The sequence below is a fragment of the Neopelma chrysocephalum genome, unplaced genomic scaffold (genome assembly GCF_003984885.1).
Source record: "Neopelma chrysocephalum unplaced genomic scaffold, ASM398488v2 Primary Assembly neopelma1_86, whole genome shotgun sequence".
NCBI classification, from domain to species: domain Eukaryota; kingdom Metazoa; phylum Chordata; class Aves; order Passeriformes; family Pipridae; genus Neopelma; species Neopelma chrysocephalum.
Genome location: NW_020897748.1, coordinates 3735724 through 3752996, shown reverse-complemented (window position 1 = coordinate 3752996; position 17273 = coordinate 3735724). Strand labels below are relative to the sequence as shown.

The window sequence follows — 17273 nt, the reverse complement described above, 5'->3', positions numbered from 1 at the left end:
TTTTTTTCTCAATGCATTTTACACAAAGCTGATTTTCACTATTGATGAGAAGATACTTACTTCCATAGCAATGATCTGCAAATGTGCAAGCACACATGCAGAGAACTTTTGCTTATCTGTAAATTTGTAACTGTCTGAGAGGGAAGTAAAATACAGAGCAAAATATCACTCCATGTATTTCTTAGGCAAGATGTGCTTAAATTCAGGCTGTACCCTGAAAGGCCTACTAGGACTTTCCAGTCATAGCTCCTTTTCATAAGTAACCTGCCAGTGGTGGCCACTCGAGGAGACCTTTTGTAAGCAATGTAACATTCAAAGCAACTGCCATCTTTATGGTCAGTGTGAAGAAGGCAGCCAAAGCAAACCAGACAGCATCACCCGATGCCTGAAAGATCAAATCCTATTGGATTTGGACTGAACTACTTGATGTAGTTGGTCTGGGGTCTCTTCTTCTGGATCAGTCATTGTAATACAATGAATGAAGCTATCTTCTCTCACCTTATGTATTTGCAGTAACCATTTTGGGCACACTGTTTCACAGGCCACTCTGCTCCAGCGCAGACTTTAGATGCCAAGTTGAACTGGATGAGGCATCTTCGTTACCCATACAGTACAGGAGGAGTCAAAAATAAGAACAATTATCTCCCTTTCCCACCAATGGAGAAGAAAGGGTACTGAGGCATACTGCTCCTCAGAAGGCCATAATGTTTCCCCATTTATGGAAAATGGCCCAGAGGAGGAAACAGATTCTTAAATAATGCAGAAGCCCTGTTGCTCCAAACCACATGAAAGAAGAAAGTAACAGTGAAATGGCTTTGAATTTGTCAAGAAAGGCCATGCCCAGTGGCAATGATGTGAGGTTATCCAAGAGGCAATGTTAGCAACACTTGCACAAGCTCACAGCATTTCCTCAGTTTAATGCTGAGAGCAAATAAGAAATTGAGAACAGCTCTTCTGCCTTTGTGCTCCCAAGCAAAGTATTTGTGAAAACAACTATTTCACATGGTAGGGATGTCTGTGGGCCTTGTCCTTTTGTAGCATTTGTCCAGTTTCAATGCAAACAATTGCAAATCACATTAGTATAATTTTGTTAAACAACATTGCCTTTTGACCTCTCTCAACACTGTTTCTTTTCTGAAAATCATTAAGCTTATGCTGGGCAAAGCAGCAGTTTGTTACAACTCCCTGCTCTTCTCTCAGCTTTCCAACTATGATATAATTTAGAGCAGCCACTGCTAAAAATGTAGCAAGAACTTGGACTGGCCTTGAGTGAAATGATGTCATGTCAGTCACATCAGTGCGAGGTAAGCAAGAAAGGAATAAACCAAGTATCCCAGTGAAATATTTTATTTCCTCCAAAGCTACTGTTTAAAGGTAAACTCCAACATCTAATTATACTGACTTGTGTTCTCTCAGGTGCTTCGACTCCTGATTTTTACTTGTCTAATTTGATGCTGAAGAGATGCCCTGAAAGTAGGCAGGTAAGAATACCAAAATTGATACTGTCTAAGCAAGTATGAAACAAGATTTTTTTTCTAAAATCCAATCCATCTTTCCATTAATTTAGCTTTCTTGTTGCCAACGATTATTTTTTCTGGCCATTTCAATTGATGTTAACTATGTAAATCCTTTGGGAATAAATGGAAGAGAGACTTATGTGTTGCCAGACCACAGATGAGCTCATAGCCACACAAGGAAATTAATTAATAAGGAAAGACTGAGCTGCATTAGTTCCAGTCAATTTGCACATTCCAGGGATCACTAGTAAAGTAACTGTTGTCATAATATTTTTTCTTTTAATATTAAAAAGTATTCAGACCACACAGCTGAATCCTGCCCTACAGAATCTTCAAAATTCTGTGCTACAGGATGTACATCTGTAATTCCATTTACTTGTCTGCTAGACACGTGCATTACAGGGCATAATTTGGCCCATCATTATGTTTTCCTAACATAAATTAACATTTTTTCCCAAGCTACCAAGCCAAACACAACAATAATTACTGCCAGTATCTCTACAGTAAGATCTAAATATAAACTCAGGGGCTATAAGATGCTTACCATAGTGTTGTAATTTGGATCCATATTGAAGGCTGGAGAAGCACTGTGCATTTTGGAGAGCTGCCCATCATTCTTTGCTTTGCTTAGAACATCATAAATGGGATTTGAAGGTTTCTGATCATGTAGATTTTTTTTCAGCTGGCTTTCCAGGCATCGTGGGGCATAATTAACTACTTCAAAAACCCCAACATCTGAGTTAAACTTCACTGGCTGGGCAAAAGTCTACAAAAGAAGTTTGGAAAGTTTATGACATTGTAATAAGGGAACTCTCATTTAAGAAAGTTACTTTTTATAATATAGAGGTATCCTACAGAATACAAGCTGGTATTATGAGGCTTCTTTCTCTTGGGGCCTGGAATAGTATTTTTTCTGTATATTTGCTCTTCAGTCTTTTTGCCATGTAGCTTTCCAAAGCATTTCTACTTTTTCTCTCAGTTATGCTTAATTGTGAAGAATTTAAATCATTCTAGATCACAGGCAATTCTTTTTCACATGCACATAATAGACCCAGTACAAGAATGTCTATGATATGTAATTCACAGTGACTTTAGTAACCGTTCTGCAGGTAACAACTTACCTACAGGATCAGATCTCCAGTGTTATTCTCCCATTTGTTATCACCAACAATCAAGGCTTGAAAATATTAGCAATGAAGCTGATCTTTTAAATCTGAGATGCATTTGAGGGGGATAAATCTGAAGAGTTTCATATGTAGGAAAGGCTTTTCACCATATTGTTACTTGTAGGTCAAACAACTTCCAAAACCCATGGCCTGCACTAAATTTTATTATACATCTCACTAGTTCAGTCAGATACTGCATAATATGGGAGACAGACCAAACTTCAACTTCAGCTATGCAATTCTGACTTTTGTCAACTCCTGAAAACCCACTGCATATGTACACACTAAATCAAAGCCATCTTTCATCTTTCAAGCTCTGGTATTAGGTATTTCCCTAAAAAACTATCTTTCAAGTACACTTACTTGAAGAGGGAAAATACGGATGGATTTTTCAGAAATAATGGGGGATACCCAAGATGGTTCTGAATATGAGATTATATACAATCAGAGCATATGGGCGTCTCCACACTCAGCTGGAAGACGAGAAGGCATGTTGTGTTTAAGGACTCAAGAAACTATTGGCCACATCTAGACCTAGAGCCAAAATTCATTTTGGCTTTGCTCCAGACAGGATCCCACCTGGTGTTTGTACAGTTGTCATTCCTCTGCACTTAATAAGATTATTTTATTTTTTCAAACGCTGTATTTTTCATTTCCTTGAATTTTTTCATATAGCACATATATGCACACAGACATAATTCAGACATACTCCATATGCTGAATACATGTTACATATAATATAGAAATATATTACAGACCAATTTTATTCTTCTTCACACCTGTATAAACCCAAAGTAATTATGCTAGCGTCAGCTATTTTGTTGCTTCTGGTTGAAGCTCCCTTGTTGATCAACGTCTTGTAGAGCAATGCCCAGAACCATGTGGCTGCAACATGTGGTTTTAACATTCCCTACTTATCCCATAATGTCTCACTGTGGAGGCTCAGCCTGGCAAAGCACAAAGAAAGTGAGAGCTTTAAGTGTCTGATTAGTGTCTATGACATCAGACCATCACTGCTCAGAGCCGTGCATTGAATCACACAAGTCTGTTGAGTTACCTAACTTCAGCAGAAATCACACATTGATTTTTGTTCTCTGACACCTTGTGCCTCTTTCGGCATTAGTTTTCTCCAGGGCACTCTGCAGATTTTAGTGGTTTTTTCTCCAGATGTACTGAACAGCATTTTAAAAAGCCTTCTATGTGTAGAAGATTTCTCTACATTCAGACCTCCTCCCAGATTGCTACGTGTATGTTTCGTTTACTTTCAAACCTAATTTGGTCTGCTACCAACTTTTAAGTGACTAACTGTGCAACCTTAATAGCCTCCAAATGTATTCTTCCCTATTTGTTTTCTCATGTTTTTAAAAAAAGAAATAGAAGAAAGTACACTAAGAAACATGGTAGTTCAGTCTCTTAGGATTTGAAATGCTCTTGCTCACAGAAAAAATCAAACAAAAGGCAAATTTTATAATATAGGGCTAAGTGATTAGACATGACCAGATTATTTTAGTTCCATGCTGTTCAAACTAAACCCGAAGCAAATACAATATCAGTTTATCACATGCATCTACTTTTATTTAATCCTTTGTAACTTACTCTAGATCTAGGTTTTTTCAATGCATATTCTATTTAGTGGAACAGAAAACTACAGCAACTTTAATGTAGTGAAACAGATGCTAGTGACAATTTTTAAAATGTAAAGTGTATTGCTATTTTGGGAGTCTTACTACCAATCATTTATAAGACAAATATACTAATGGAGCAGAAGAACATGCACTGAAGGGATAGGAAGGTTAAGACTTCATACACTACATACTTAACTAAAAAAGGTGGTTCTAAGTCCAGACTTTCGGGTTTTGGACTAAGATGTAGTTACACATACCCAGGGGCATCAAAAGGCATGCATACGTCTTGTATCATTCAGGGAGTAGGCAGTAAACTTGACACTATAAGGCTGCATCTGGAATATTGCATCCAGTTTTGGATCCCCAGTACAAGGAGGATGCTCACATACTCAAGTGCAGCAGAAGACCACTGAGATGGTCAGAGGCTGGAGCACTTGCCCTGTGAGGAGAGGCTGTTTAGCCTGAAGAAGAGACAGCTCTGGGAAGACCTAGCAGCAGCCTTAAAGTACTTTTAAGGAGATTACTGAAAGATGGAGCCAGGATTTTTATGCAGGTGCACGGTAGGAGGACAAGAAACCATTCGTAGAAAACAGCAGAGGTCTGAACTGGATTATAAGAAAAAAGGTAGTTGTGGCATGACTAGCATTGGAACGGGCTGTCCAGAGAGATTATAGAATCTGTTGTTGGAAGTTTTCAAGACCAACTGAAGAAAGTGCCAAGCAACCTGGTCTCAATACTAAAGCACTGACCCTGCTTTGAGCAAGAAACCAGACTACAGACTTCCCCAAAGTCCCCTCCAGACTGAGTGATCTATGATTCTGTACAAATTCCAAATTCTACCCAATAGAGCATCTCTCTGTCTCTCAAACTAACATATAAAAGCATTTTAGAATAGATAAAACCTTTCTGGAAAAGCAAATTTCACTTGCTTATTTAAGAAAACCAGAATGATAAATCAGAATGTTTTTATAAGCATAATAAAAGAAGAGGTAATTCCTGACCTTTTTAACTCATCACTACCAAAAAAACAAAAGTGATAATGTTATGACAAAAATCAAATGAGAACACGCAAAAAGAAAACCCCAAACCTGATTTCTCGTAGGAAACATTTTACCAGTTGCAGTGCAGGAGAGAGGATCAGACAATCAATTTTCCCTTCAGTATGCAAAGAACTTTGGAGCAAAACACACAATCTAACCATTCCCACACATTACAAGCCACAAAAAAAAAATCCAATAAAAAACTGTTCAATTTTCTGTAGCAAACTTTAAACCTTTCGCACAGAAGCCAAGTGCTGTAAAATCCTACAATGTTTCATGGGACAATAATAAGAGAGGTTTATGGCACCACCAATATTCTAGGTCATTGCAATAATGAGGAATCTCTTCAGTGAAGATGGAGTGGATGACAGTCTGTACTAAAAAGGAAAGGGGAAAAAAAATCCATTCCAATCTAATATACTAAGATATGTCTTTCTTACTCCACATTTGGCAAGTGCTTTGGCTTTTTAAGGACAAGTAAAATACACTAACAAAAGACTAAGTGTATCATTCTCTCTAATTTGGGCCAATTTTCAATGCTTTGAAGATAAAGGGGAAAATTCCAGAGCCAAATTATACCTCAAGATGTTAAGAAAAAATATATCAGGTTTGGCAGGAGTTTTGAAGCTTGGGATTCCTACATTATCAATTTAGCACAATAAATAGGATCAAGGACTTGAAAATGCCAACAAATAAGAAGTCTACAGACTTTGCAAACTGTTTCACTCACAGGCAATTCTCCTCTTGATCCCAGTATGACCAATGTAACTCAGTGTAGTAAACTCAACTTTGGAAAAAATCTCCAAGCAAATAAAAAAAAGCTGTTTTCAGACTGTGGTACGGCAATACTATTAAATAAATAAACAATTGTATGCACTTTTTTGACAGCAAAGAAATTTCTTAGCTGTCAAACGCACATTTAATACAGTTTCAGCTGAATAATAAACAGAATACATAACTCTGAAACCTGAAGTTATGCACTTAACTGAAGGCAAGACAAATTTCTCTCAGTCCTCCCATAACAGAAACCAAAACAGCATCCATCACCATGTTGCCAGGATATCAGACATATAAATCTCACTGTTCTCTGTCTTAACAGTTTTCAGATATACTTAACTTCAGATACCATTAACTAGTGTGTAAATATACTCACCCCATGTCAGACCCAAATAACATAGTTTGATCCCAAGAGAAACAGAATGACCACAGCTTGGCTGCTTCTTAGGTTAAGGGTGGGAATGAATAGAGATCTCACCCAGGAACTTTGCCAAAACTTCCTTAAGACGGGTATGTCTGTATCATAAATAAATGCCAGTGAGAGTTCAGACCAGAATTTGAGTAGCAATGTGAAGCGTCTGGAAAATTCACACTACACTTGGTCAATGCAAATCTCCCATTGACTTTAGCAACTTCAGCCTTTCCCTTCTGCTGATGAGCAAGACAAAAGTCACAATCACATATCACAATCTAATTAAGAGAGAAGAGAAGAATATTTACAGTAAACATACTATCAGTAAGAAATTAAGTCAGGAATGCTTCATTTGCTTCCTTGAATGTCAAAGACATGAACAAGTTTTAGTCCTGGGTAAGTCTCAACATAACATGCATGTAAGGCCTTACTTAAGGCAAAGCCTTTTTCAGGGAGGCATCTGCAGCCTCCCTCCACACACCTGGAGAAGACAAGAGAAAACTAAAGAGCATGCACTGATGCCTTGATTTGATGATTTGATGCATGCAATTATTCAAAGTCAACTTCAAAACAGTGAAGGGCCTGAACCGTGCAGCAGAGTGGATTGCTTTTTTGCTTTCTGCCCTTTCTGTCGTCTGCTACTCATAAGTCAGGCCTGGTCTTGTTCTTGACAGCACCAGGTTTTCAGGACCATTCTGTCTTCAGAAAGACAGGCCCAAGCTTTGTTACTTGGACTTTAATTGTTTCCAGAATCATCACCTGCAGCAAATGTTGGATCCCAGACTACTTGGTGGAGAGCTTTTATAGTAAGAACAACTACCAAAAGAAGTAGTCTTCAAATCTGAGATTGATAATATTGTGGTCACTTGGCAGATTGCTGCTGCTAGGGAAACCAACAGCCAGGGACTTGCAACCAAAGCATCATCTCCTGGATGTGCTTCAACTGAGGCTCAGTTAGGTATTTTGTCTCTAGTGCAACAACTTGAGGTTTCAAAGAGGAGCAGTGGGCCTTCCTTAGGATCACTGCTAACTGGAAAATGAGGGGTAAGACCCCAGCATGGAGTTGGGGTGTTACAAGTAGCAGGCAGCCTGTAGAGTGCAGGAGAAACAAGCTGACACTACTACGCTTGCTTTCAATGCTGAGCTTGGATGGCAATTTCTGACTTCTGAATTTTCATTCCTGACTAAACATATTCTTGGATGTTTTTAATACATGGATCAAAGATTCAAATTCTAGGGCTGCCTGACCACCAGTAATGGAAATGTATCAAGGCCAATGTTTCTCTTAAATCTTTCATTTTACATTAGTTACTAAGGAAGGTGTAACTCGTTTATGTGTCATGTAATTGGTTTCTGCTACTGTGAAATCACTGTATTACTGGCAATAACTGCCCTCCCGAGGTTATTTGTATTACATCTTTCAGAAATATTTCTGTACAAACTATCCTTCATTACAGTATGCAGATCCTTGGAGTACTTAGATATTCATGTCAGATTGTATTAAATATCATTATAACAAGTGGATCGCTTAAAGGATACACTGTAAATCAAAGCAAAAAAACCCATGAAAAATCTGCTGCTGCTATAGCAAGTCCCCAGTGATACAATTTTCCGTATGCTAATGGTGCCTCATAAATCAATGCAGAGGCAGTCTCTTAAAATAAGCATATGCTACCCCTGCTTTCTTGTATCAAGTCACACAATATTTTCAGTTTAACTTGTTGCCTAACTACTAGCACACCTGGGTAATACCGTTCCCAGGCAACATCATATAAGCACAACAAGAATAAAGCAATGGAAATTTCAATGCAGTGTTTTAGTAGAAGCCTTCTGAGAAGGAGAGGAAAATTGGGAATGTAAGGTATTCAAACCACAGAACTCAAGGCATTAAGAGAACTTAATCCTGAAGAGGGTAAATACTTAGGAAAAGATCAAAGAGAAAATAAAACCAATTATGAGAACATTACAGTTAAAAATAGATAATAGAGCATGTGTTTTCATGAAGATATGTAAATATGTGTGAGAGAGACCATGTGTCATCTTAGAAGCTACCAAGATTACCAGCGTAAAATAGTGTTTACCCAGGAGTAACTGTGAACTCTTTTCTGTGGGCTTCAGAGCCATCAGGAGTGCCTGGACAATTGCTGCAGTTTAGAGTTGCTGAGCTGTGCCAGGACTGTGGGCTGAGGAGCCCTCTGAGGCCAAGGAGAATTTTGGCCTCTAACAGATGTCCTGAAATCTGTGCATGTCCAAGAAGACCAAGAGACTAGGCAAGCTGAACTTCTTACCCACTCCATCCTCTGAGATTTGGGGAAAACTTGAAGCATAGTTTCCAAATAAGCAGCAAAGGCATAAAGGATGGTATTCCTGCGCTAAGAACAATCTGGCATATGGAAGGAGGCCTGGGTTTAAAAGCTAAGTAGTTAGGCTTGGATTTAGTCAGATATCATAAAGCAGCTGCAGGGGGGAGGTGGAGGATGTTGGAGAAAGAAAAAGCCCCAGCCCCTCTCACCACACACTTTATTCCATCTGTGTCTCTCCAGCTTTGAAAAAATTATTCTTAGGAATCTTGCAGTGTGGCGAAAGCACATAAAGGCTGAGCTCCTGAAAGAAGTCAGTATTGGTGCTGTGCACAAAACCCACACATCTGAATATCTTCATATTCTATTTTAAGCTTAAAAATTGGCATGGGGAGCCCATTCTATCACCCTTAGTTGTGCGATCTCCATTATATGTGTACATTTACACAAATCTGTGATGTGGCTTGAGAGCACAGCTATATCTAGTTCAGTTTGGTAAGCCAAATCATTCAGTTATGAATCAAAACTGAATTTGTTTCATTAATGGCTGCACCAGAGTCTGAGGTCCAAGGAGCACCAAGAAACATTCTGCCCCTTCCTAACACTGGTGGTGGTTCCTACCAAGTGAGTTGCAGGAATGGGTATATGTTCTTGTAGTGTAGCCCTTAGGAGGGGGACAGGCTGTGGGACAGCTCTGTGGTACATTGGGTGGGAGCCACGAGTGACACTGTGGTAAACCTGTGCCACTTGGCAAGGGAGTATGGGTGTAAGGTGTGGAGATGAAGAGAATGGTGATAGTCAAGGCCAAGACTGTGGTAAAGGGTTAACACCTTACAGGAAGATTATCACAAGGAAGGATGAGAAATGTAGTTTCTGCAGCAGGCCCCTGAAGAGAGTGCTCGACTGCACATGCCCACTGGAAGGATTCGAGAATGACCTTTGGGGAAATAGCACGTGCTCGGTGATTATGTAACCTCTTATGTAATCGAGGAGTATAAAAACGTGTGCTTGACCATTAATAAACGATTTGCCAGCTTGCATTCAACCTGGTGGGTCTGTGTCTAACTGCCACAAAGACTACTAAGATGAAGTTGGATGACGTTGCCACATTGAAGGAGCAGGACCATATATTTGACTCTCATGACAATGTGGGGAGGCAGGGTAGTTGATGGGGAAAAGGAGCAAAATATAGGGCAACTAGTTAAAAATAGGGCACTGGGTATGGTAGTCTAACTGTAACTGGATCAGCACACAGAATATAGTGTAAGCCTGCACACTTCTAGCTGCAGATGGGAGAGGAAGAGGAGAGAAGTGCCAACTTTGAGGCCTTCAAAGCCGTGAATAGAAATAGAGTTGGTTTTGAGCTTAAATGTATATTAATCACTGAGTGCATTGCCACAAGACTGTAAAAGGACAAACATTTGTTATGTCATCATGATGTGATACTGGAATAGAATTGGACTCCTTATCCTTTTAAAATAAGTGTTTATGTGTCTTTTTCATTTTCTATTCTTATTATTTTAGTGCACTGTGATCTAAATACATAATTAATGACATAAATAGCCTGGGGGTCCTGGTGGACAACAAGCAGTTCATGAGCCAACAGTGTGTCTCTGTGGCCAAGAAGGTCTGGTGCACATTAGGAGGAGCATTGCCAGCAGCTCGAGGGCTCCTCAGTACAAGAGAGACATGGAGCTCCTGAAGCAGATCAGGCACAGGGTGACAAAGACAATTAAAAGACTGGAACATCTCTGTTATGTGGAAAGGCTGAGGGAGCTGGGCCCATTCAGCCTCAAGAACAGACAAATGAGAGGGGCCCTTATCAGTGCCTGTAAGTATCTGAAGGGAAGGTGTCAAGAGGATGGAGCCAGGTTCTTCTGGGTGGTGCTGAGCAATAGGACAAGAGGCAAGAGGCAGAAACTGATGCACAGGAAGTTCCACCTGAATATGAGGAAGAACTTCTTGCCTGTGTGGGTGACTGCACACTGAACAGGTTGCGCAGAGAGATTGTGGAGTCTCCCTCACTGGAGATATTCAAGAACTGTCCGGATGCAATCCTGTGCCATGTGCTCTAGGATCACCTGCTCAAGCGGGGAGGTTGGACCGGATAACCCACTGTGGTCCCTTCCAGCCTTCCCCATTCTGTGATTCTGTGATTCTTTAGCTTAGCAAAATAACATCTGTCCTCAGGAGTCCAGATACTGTGCTACTTTTCCTGATACTGATAACATCGAGCAGTAAGAGTTACTACCATTGAAACACAGACATATTGTAAAAGTCATTTAACTAGCAAGAAGCAAAATGTAGCATTTTCTAAAATGGATTAAGTTACTCTTAATCTTAGTATGGTGTTTCTTGAATTTTGCAAGGGATTTCTGTAAGGTACTTACCGGAAGACTCAAAAATTCATTAAAGTAGTCCACAAGCATATCATCTGTGGCTAAGCATTCTTCCTATAGAGAGACAAAACCACAAAGCAAGGCTTGTAGTAATCTGTGCTAACATGGTTTGAATGCACTATTCCCTCAAACAATATTTTTTCCATGAGATATGACATGGAAACTTTTGCAAAATATTATTTCCCATTTTTGAGAATATAATCATTGCATCACTGTTATATTGCGACCATTGCACACTCCTGAGATCCTTAGCAATTTAAAAAACACAAACAAGGGTAAATCCTATGTCAATAAATTTACAGATAAAGCCTTCATAAACCCAACAGCTTCTAAATGCTGAAAATCTGGATGTTTATTTTTGAAAAAATGTGCATAAGCTAACAGTCTAGAAATTCCCTACATTGTACCTTTCTCTCTTTCACTTGGAAAAAAGGGGAATTCACCCAGGGCCACCAGGGCCACCTTCTGCTCTCACACTGCTGCTTGGGGATGTTTGGGGAATAAAAGGGAGTTCGCTGACCTATATTTTGGCTTAACAAGCAAGCCGTGTACGCCATACTTTGAATCTGAGAGAACTGGGAGGCTTCCTGTTGATCTCATCAGAAGTGAAGACTGCATCTGCAGGTGTTTTTGTATCCTTTCTGACCCCTGCATTTTAAATCGTACTAACAAGACTCAAAAAATTTTGAATAGAAATTGAATTTTTTTGCTGTTGACAAACCCAAAATTATGGATCCAAATCTTACTTCTACTGTACTCAATACCACCACCATCCCCATTTCAATTCAACAGAGGGCAAAAGTAGAATATTATTCCATTGGTCATCAGATACGTGTCTGCAGTATAATGACGGCACCTAAATATTTTTTTATCGTTTCCAGAATATTCTATTATTTCTGCCTTGCAAGGCAAAGAAACTGCACCTAAATCTGATGTATTTGCCCATATCAGCAAAGGTCTAGTGACACAAATCTTTTTTCTCTTTCTTAATTTCATAGCATTGAACCGCACTAGTGAGGAATAGCACTAAAGAGAGGTTATGCACAGTGTACATGGTATCAAGTGTAGGCAGGCAGTACCTTGATCTAAACCCCATTGGTATAAACAGAGACAGCTCAGGCTCAGGTAAGGAAGAAATCTGACCTAACATACTTTAATATGAACTCAGGAAGGCCCTTGTGTGCTGCACAAGTCAGAACCAGACCTGATGGTGTTTGCCTGGCTGTAGTCTGCCAACATTTATTCCTTAGTACTTATGGTTGCTCTTGTGACTGACAGAGGACAGGCAAGTTAGCTCATGCTCTTCCCTACAAAACGCTGACAATGCTGAAAGCAAGGCCAATGCAATTGCAGTACCATGCACCTAGAGATGTTTGGGCACTGATCAAACAGGAGAATTTACTTACGACTCTGCAGGTAACATGTGTTTTTAATTTCCCAAGGATATAATTCTCTACAGTTCCATATAACAGCAAGAAAAGTAAACATAGTGGTTGATTAATCAATAAAATATTTATGATCTTATTAATGCAAGCTTTACTACTCACTGATCTTACTGCATCTATCCACAATATACTTTCCTCTGGTTTTTGGAGGGTTTTTTGTAGACAGTCTTATTTTCACTTGAAATCATAGTTGCACTTTCATATTTGCATATTATAGGTTTTGGAGTTGCACGTACAATACTATAGCTTAGATTTTTGTGTCAGGAAGCATTTTGTTTCATCTTTCCTGCTGCACAGTCTAAATTATGACTATAAAAAAGCTGCCTATCATGAAGTATTGCAACTGGAGGTTAAGGTGTGCTAAAAATTGGTCCAAAACTGTTTCATGCAATTTTTGTATGAATAGGAATATCTTGAGCCTGATTTCTATCAGTCTTTTAACATTGAAAGGAATTTCAAAATTATTTTGGCATGGTATACAATCATTTCTTAGGTATTTGCTGGAAACAAACCTAATGACTTCTATCTATAGCATTTGATACCTTTCTCTATTACTGCCATCATAAAAAAGTACAGAAACACAGAAATATTATTAGACATCAAAGGGGAAGTTGAATGTGGATAAAAGCAGCACTATATTGCAAGATTTGCATTTCATGTTGCAGCACCCACTAAAATGATAAATACCTCTCCACTCTTGACAAATATATAAAGCATGACATCTTTAAGTGTCAAAAGCCGGAAGTTAATATAAAACCTTATACTAAATAGAACTCTGACAGTTTCACGCCTGTGTGTGAAGTTCACCTGGAGTCAGACATATCTAGTCATACTAAGGAGCCTGCAGAATCCAGGTTTAATGCAATCTAAATATGCAGTTAGGGTTTGTTCTCATGTACATATTTATATATGTCAGATACCTTTTATGTATAGAATCAAAGAATCATAGAATTGTTTAATTGTAAAAGACCTCTAAGATCATCAAATCCAACTGTTAACCTGGCACTACCAAGCCTACCCCTAAACCATGTCTCCAAGTGCAACATCCACATGTCTTTTAAATGCTTCCAGGGATAGTGACTCAACCACTTCTCTGGGCAGCCTGTTCCAAATTTTTGGTGGCAAAATTTTCCTAATATTCAACCTAAACCTCCCCTGGCACAGCTTCAGGCCATTTCCACTTTTTCCTATTGCTTGTTACTTGGGAGAAAAATAACTGCATCTGCAAACTTGCTGAGGGTGCACTTGATCCACTCATCCAAGTTGTCAATAAAGATATTAAATAGGACTGGCCTCAGTACTGAGCCCTGGGGAACCCCAGTAATGTCCAGCTGCCAACTGGATTTAACTCACTCCATTTCTACCACTCCCTGGGCCTGGCCATCCAGCCAGTTTTATTACCCATCAAACAGTTCATCTGTCCACATCGTGGGAAGCCAGTTTCTCCACAAGAATGCTGTGGGAGATGGTGTCAAAGGTTCTACTGAAGTCCAAGTAGACAACATCCATAACCTTTCCCTCATCCACTAAATGGGTCACCCTGCCAAGTGTGATCAGATTTGTCAAGCAGGACCTGTTTTTCCTAAACCCATACTGGCTGGGTTGGTCCCCTGGTTGTACTGCACATGCCGCTTTATGGCACTCAAGATGATCTGCTCCATGATGTTCTCCAGCACCAATGTCAGGCTGACAGGCCTGTAGTTCCCTGGATCCTCTTTCCAACTGTTCTTATAGAGGAGCTTCACATTTTCCAACTTTGTCACCTGGGACCTCCCAGCTGACTAGGACTGCTGGTAAATGATTGGAAGTGTCTCACTGAACACTTTCACCACCTCTGTCAGTACCCCTGGGTGAATTTCATCTGGCCCCATGGGCTTGTGCAGGTCTAAGTGGCATAGCACGTCACTGGCCATTCCCTCCTGGATTATGGGGGCTCCATTCTGCTCCCTGTCTCTGTTTTCCAGCTCATGGGCACCTTGATAATTACTGGTCTTGTTGATAAAGACCGAGGCAAAGAAGGTATTAAGTACCTCAGCCTTTTCCTCATCCTTTGTCACTATGTTTCCTCCCACATCCAGCAAAGGATGGAGAACTTCCTTGGCCCTCCTTTTGTTGCTGATGTATTTGTAGAAACACTTTTTGTTGTATTTTAAAGCAGTGGCCACATTAAATTCTAGCTGGGCTTTGACCTTTCTAATTTTCTCCCTGCATGACTTCACAACATCCTTGTGATACTCCTGAGCTGCCTACCCCTTCTTCTCACTGAGTTCCAGCCAAAGTTCTCTTGTCCTTCCTCACCACTGGCTTGTCTTTTGGCATATGGGGAGAGCCTACTCCTCTACCTTTAAGATTTACATATATTTACATATTTACATATATATATATATTTACAGATTTACAGATTTATATATACCTTTCAAACAAGAAGACAAACATCAGGGAACTACTAAAATGAGCTATGAGCAAAGAGCAGAAAGTATAAAGTAAGGAGATTGTTAAACCCGTCATGCTGAACCTTCCAGTTGATTGTTTCCTTCCTTCATCCTCATTGTCTTTCTTTTCCATTTTCATCTTTATTCTCCATAGTCTCTTGTTAATCTTTTTTCTAATTATTTTAAAATTAAGTATTATTTTGTCTGACAAAATTGTAAGAAATTACTCAGTACTCCATACTTACAAAGCAAAGAAATGAGAAAAGAGGCAACAGTTTCCAAAATGGTTTTGTTACCTTTTTTTGCTCTATAGTTGCACAAAAAAATAATGATCAAGCCTTATAAAGCATACTTACGAACACCTCTTCTGTTATACATGGAGGTTCTGAAAAATATAAATGAAATATCGTATGTTATCCAAGCAATACAGTCAAGCTGGTTCAACTAGGATTACAATACAGAAACAAAAAGTAGTGAGGCATGACACCCTTTCCTGGATATTCTGAAATAAAATTACTTAGCCTGAAGAAATAAAATAAACTAAGAACATGCAGTAATGTTGACCCATGCATAAAAAGGTTAACTACCACAAGAATGACTTAAATATAATTCAAGTATTATTTAACTATGTTATTTCTCATACATGTCAGTTAACTTCTTGTCAGCTTTCCTCTGCAAAATTGATTACTAGAAGCTAGGTGGTTTTAATGAGAATACAGATTTGTATGAGACTCTTGGAGCTTTGAACAGCAAATATTAAGAAACATCTGATAAAATTAAGAAGATACTATTGTGAATGTTCCCAGATAACCAAATCTCACTCATTCTAGGAGAATATACTATCTTTTGTGATGCTATTTGAAGGCAGCAAAGTTCTCTCTGCAGAGAGATAAATTCTGATGGGCAAGTTTAAACCTGGCAGTTCAAAATCCCACTCTTTCCATGTCACCATCTCTGTCTGTCTGTACCCCTGTCACGTCTCTGTGCCTGGGGCCGTCACCGTGGGGCCAGACCCCTCGTCTGACACGGATCCAGCCCATACCCTGCATGGAAATTGCGACGTACCTGTGGTGAGCCTCTTCGACTGCATCCTGGAGCTGCCGACCTCGGCCGCGGAGGTGAAAGCCCGGAGGGCAGAGCAGCAGGAGCAGCTGCGGAGCCGCCGGGCCTGGCCGGGCCTGCGGCCGCCGCGGGCAGCGCGGCGGGGTTGCCATGGCGCTGCAGGCGACACCGCCTCAGGCGGCACCGCCTCAGCCGCAACCGAGCGCCCCGGGGGGTGATCGTCCCAGAGGAGGTGCCTGAGAACCAGGAATGAATCTGAGAATACCTGGAGGCAGAAATGAAATTAAACTGTCCGAGAATGTTAGTTTCTTCATTGGTTCGAAGGGGTAACTCCAGGATATAAGAAAAAGGCACATTTCTGGAATGGTCAGTGAAAGCTGTGTGTAAAGAAGGAATTCAGGCTCCTATTTGAGGATTTCAGGGGGCTTTAGGTGTTCCACAACTGGGACCTGATAAACACCCTACCTAGCGAGTATCTGATACTAGAACTGCATAAATCCTTCAGGGGTTTTTGGCATAAAAGTTCTCTCAAAGGTTCTCCACTGCTGCTTATTTCCAGACCAGCACTGCTTTTAGTAGCTTAGCAAAAATCTCGCTGGGATCAGTCGTATATGCAAGTTACATGAAGGGCTCCTTTGAGAGGGCTAATCCATCAGCTATGCTCAGGAAGTGCCCAAAATGCACCAAGACCTTCCCGTTCCCAGCGAAATCTGTCATTTGTGTCCCCTTTCACGGAACAGTACAGTATCTCCAGCCATACACCTCAGCTGTGAAAAAAAGTTCTATTTTAATTCATACATGACTTTGGTGGAATTCATGATTAAGTAAAAACTGCATATGCTCAGGGACTGCAACTTAAAGTCCAGGAACTGATGGCTGTTCAAAGTGAACAAGCAGCAAATCAAACATAATTGAGGAAGGGAAAATGGCTTCATCTCCTAGAAACAAATGATATTTTGAACCCTCTACTCCAGATGTGTCTTTCCACACCTGGGGATGCCTGCCCAAATACCACAGTCACTGCTCTAATTGCTAAATGTCAGAATGATACTTCTAATTGTCTTCATGTAATATTGTTAGGTGTCTGATCAGCTTTTT

At 40.0% G+C, this 17273-nt stretch overlaps 1 protein-coding gene across 5 annotated transcripts in view; it reads right to left on the bottom strand.

Annotated features, from left to right (window-relative positions):
• RGS22 (regulator of G protein signaling 22) overlaps nucleotides 1-16301 on the bottom strand; it is a 70713-nt gene extending 54412 nt beyond the window's left edge. For all 5 annotated transcript variants that reach the window (XM_027692460.1, XM_027692462.1, XM_027692461.1 and 2 more), the window contains exons 1-4: nucleotides 16179-16301; nucleotides 15470-15498; nucleotides 11228-11290; nucleotides 2062-2283 (exon numbers count right to left, since the gene is read on the bottom strand). In XM_027692460.1, coding sequence (XP_027548261.1) covers nucleotides 2062-2283; nucleotides 11228-11290; nucleotides 15470-15498; nucleotides 16179-16203 — 339 coding nt within the window. In that variant the 5' untranslated portion in view covers nucleotides 16204-16301. The remainder of the gene's footprint in view (nucleotides 1-2061; nucleotides 2284-11227; nucleotides 11291-15469; nucleotides 15499-16178) is intronic.
• Nucleotides 16302-17273: the final 972 nt, after the last annotated feature.